Source organism: Dipodomys ordii, unplaced genomic scaffold, assembly GCF_000151885.1.
Source record: "Dipodomys ordii isolate 6190 unplaced genomic scaffold, Dord_2.0 Scaffold66, whole genome shotgun sequence".
Lineage (NCBI taxonomy): Eukaryota > Metazoa > Chordata > Mammalia > Rodentia > Heteromyidae > Dipodomys > Dipodomys ordii.
Genome location: NW_012267282.1, coordinates 4,883,881 through 4,887,664, shown reverse-complemented (window position 1 = coordinate 4,887,664; position 3,784 = coordinate 4,883,881). Strand labels below are relative to the sequence as shown.

Below are 3,784 nucleotides of genomic sequence, written 5' to 3'. Positions count from 1 at the left end.
TCCTGCCCGGGCTGGCTTTGAACCGCGATTCTCAGATCTCAGCCTCCTGAGTAGCTAGGATTACAGGCGTGAGCCACCAGCGCCCAGCTCCATGAGATTCTTATATCCAGTTAACCACCAGAAAACCAGAAGTGGTGCTATGGGTCAAAGTGGTAGAGTGCTAGCTAGCCTTAAGCAAAAAAAAGCTTAGGCACAGTGCCCAGGCCCTAAATTCAAGCCCCAGGACAAAAAAAAAAAAGTTTGATCAGAGAAACATCTGTAAAGATTGGGTGTTTTGTAATATTAAGGAAATACTCATTTCATTTGCTGCAATACTGGCATGAGGCTTATAAAAAAAGTGTTCAAAGGATGAACCTGTAGAATTTAGAGGTAAAATTGCATAATCCCTTATGTTAATTACCTTAATTAAGGTAAGTAATTTATCTTAAAATACTTCAGGGTAAAAGAGTCATGAAGCAATTAAAGTGAGATGTTAACAATCATTAAACCCAAGTGACAGGTACGTGGGTGTTTATTACTTTATTCCCCCTCTTTTTCTCTCTTTTTCTTAATACATTTCTTGGTTTCTTTGGTGTGTGTGTGTGTGTGTGTGTGTGTGTGTGTGTGTTTGGTGTGTGTGTGTGTGTGTTTGGTGTGTGTGTGTGTGTGTGTATTAGTCCTGGAGCCTGAACTTCGGGCCTGGGCATTGGCTTAAGGCTAGTTTCCTACCACTTGAACCACACCTCCACTTCTGGCTTCTAGCTGGTTAGCTGGAGATTAGAATCTCACAGACAGGCTGGGAAGGTGGCTCAGTGGTAGAGCGCTTTGCCTTGCATGCCTGAGGCCCTGGGTTCGATTCCCCAGCACCACATAAGTAAAAAAAAAAAGCCAGAAGTGGCACTGTGGCTCAAGTGGTAGAGCACTAGCCTTGAGCTGAAGAGCTGAGTGACAGCGCCCAGGCCCAGAGTTCAGGCCCCACGACCAGGCCCCCCCCCCCAAAAAAAAAAGAATCTCACAGACTCTGGCGGTGAACTGGGCTGGCTTCTAATCATGATCCTCAGATTTGGGTCTCCTGAGTAGCTGGGATTACAAGTGTGAGTCACGCCCCCAGTGCTTTCACCTTTTCCTGATGGGTTTGTGGATTGGTCCAGCCATGTGGGACAATAGCCCAGAGGCTGCGGGATAGACAGACAGGGCCAATTAGCTCCAGCCAGGCCTGGTGGTCAGGGTGTGAGGTAAGCAAGGGCTTTCTTCAGTGAGCCAGTGACAAGGCCCTCTAAATCCATCCACTTTCCCTCTCGACGGTTTCTGTCCCCAGAGCTGCAGGTTTCCCAGCCTGATGGACTACGACTGCACCTGCCCCTCCGTTCCTTCTCCCTTCTTGCTTTTCCAGGGGCAGCCACCTCTCCCTCTCTTTTAGTCCACAGTTTGGCAGTGCTGTCCTGCCCTGGTGGGAGAACTAGTCAAGAGTGGTAATGTGACTCAGGTCCATTCTCCCATCCAATGATTGGCTCAGGGCTGAGCACAGCACCCAGAATGGTCCAATAGGAACCTGCCCTGGGACATGACAGGAGGCAGCTGGGGAAGGAATGCTGCCATCCAACTCCTATTGGCATCTGTTGGCGTGGAAGTGGGCGGGGCGGATAGCAGATTCTAAAAGGCTTCCTGGCCTGGGTGTCCACCATTAGCTGTCATTCAAGGAAGGGAGTGAGCTCTGTCAGTGGGTCAGGCGCTATTCTTTGCTCTGAGCACAGGGGAGGGGGCTGCAGAACACTCTTCACATACGTACGAAATTCAGACGCATTTCCAAAACGTGGATCTGTTTTTGCAGTTTCCGGGGGCTATTAGACTCTTGCATTTTCATGAAGATCTGTTTTTGGTTTGTGATTTTCCTTTCCATCTGAACAATCTAAAAGGGGGAAAGGGAGGGAGCGCAATTGTGTCCATATTTGCAAGGGTACAAATTTTACAGTTCACTCCCCGAAGGGTCCCTGTCGGGGGAGTTTGCCTCAGCTCTTGGATGCCTGCCCCACTCCTCTCACTCTTTGCCACTCTGGGGTAAAGTGAAGCCACTGAGACTTTTGGCTCATGCCTAGGCATGTAAATTTACCTTACCTCTGGCATAAATGTTCACACCTAAAGTCCTAACCACTCAGGAAGGTGAGATCTGAGCATCACAGTTCAGAGCCTTCTCCGATCTCCAATTAACCAACAAAAAGAGCTAGAAATGGAGGTGTGGCTCAAATGGTAAAGCACCAGTCACGAACAACAACAATCAAGAGCCTGAGGCCCAGAGTTCAAGCCCCAGAATTGGTGTGCGTGCACACACACCTCTTAAAGCAGGGGCATTAGCTGTAACTTCAGTGTTTCTGCCCCTCATCAGCCTGGTCCCAGAGAGAGAGCATCAACAAGGGCCCCTAGCCAGAGCCAGGAAAGATGTAGCTTTAAGCCTCAGAAACTCGGGAAGGGGTGATGTTTGCTACTCACCTTCACTAGCTGATGCACCCATCTGTGCTGAGCTAGGAAGCAGTCTGGGGACCATGGGGTATTAATGGAGCTGCAGCCCAGAGGATGCAGGGAGGTGTCAACAACACCCAGAGTGCACCTGGAGGGCTCCCCCTGGGGAATCGGGCAGGCACTGCCAGCCTGGGGCATTCTGGGTGCCCTGGTCCTGACCTAGGGCGAACCCCCAGGGACATGCACCTTGTCGTCCAGTTCAGCCAGCAGCATCTTCATGGAGCTGATCAGGGTCTCATAGTCCTGCTTGGTCTGCATCAGGAAGCGCAGCTCCACGTAGTTTTTCTGGTTTAGGTGGACATTTTTCGAGGACTTGAGGAGACTCAGCATCAGCATGAGTTCCTCGTGTTCTGCTTTCAGACTCTGGATTTCCTTCCTGAGGGAGGGAGGGCGGCCTTAGTCAGCCTCTACATGCACCCTAAAATGATGCCTGCGGAGGCTCCGGTGCATTAGGAGTCTGAGATGACAGATACCCTGGGCCCCAAGTCCCAATCTCCCCAGGGGAAACTCTGGGCTGCACCTGTGAGAACGCGCCGTCTGCAGACAGGGGCCCGGACTGCCGGGCCTCAGCCCCACCACAGCCCCACGGCGCTCCGCTCACCACACGCCCAAGCAGGCGCTCTCCAATAACGAGCCAACGTGCCGGGTGGGATTTTCAGGTTTGCCTCCACACATCACTTCAACGGCACCCCAATTTCTTCCCCCTCCCCGCTTCCAGCCCTGGGTGTTGAACTCTGGCCTGGGCGCCGTCCCTCAGCTCTTCAGCTCAAGGCGAGCGCTCTACCACTTGAGCCACAGCGCCACTTCCGGCTTTTTCTGTGGTGAGGAATCGAACCCAGGGTTTCGTGCATGCCAGGCAAGCACTCGACCGCTGAGCCACGTTCCTGGCCCCAGGGCACCCCAATTTCAAGGGTTCTCAAAGGACACGCGAACAGGACGCGGGCCCTCCCGCGGGAATTCCCCGCTCTCGGGCGGGACCTGGCGGCGAACAGCCACGCCCACTCCATCACCAGGGCCCGCCCCGCCTGCAGCCGCAGCTGATTGGACCAGGAGCAGACACCTAAGCCAATCAGAGCCTCCTCCTCCGGGGAATTTGGGGTTGGGATGCATTGGAGGCAAACTGTGGGGCTGGGGGAGAGCCTTGAACAGCTCACGTGGGGAGAGGCGCGAGAACCAGGCAGGGCCTTACCGGAGACCCGCGGGCCCCGCCTGGGTCCTGGAGTAGACACCCCCCTCCCAAGTGGACTTGTCCGTAAACAAGTCCGGGGGGGGGGAAACGCCGTGGCCC

The 3,784-nt window shown here is 53.6% G+C and overlaps 1 protein-coding gene across 1 annotated transcript in view; it reads right to left on the bottom strand.

Annotated features, from left to right (window-relative positions):
• The window catches only part of Ccdc63 (coiled-coil domain containing 63), a 14,063-nt gene extending 10,889 nt beyond the window's left edge, over positions 1-3,174 (bottom strand). Inside the window, exons 1-3 of the mRNA XM_013023089.1 lie at positions 3,098-3,174; positions 2,683-2,872; positions 1,765-1,888 (exon numbers count right to left, since the gene is read on the bottom strand). Of these exons, the coding sequence (XP_012878543.1) occupies positions 1,765-1,888; positions 2,683-2,872; positions 3,098-3,171 (388 nt within the window). The 5' untranslated portion in view covers positions 3,172-3,174. The remainder of the gene's footprint in view (positions 1-1,764; positions 1,889-2,682; positions 2,873-3,097) is intronic.
• Between the last annotated feature and the right edge of the window lie 610 nt (positions 3,175-3,784).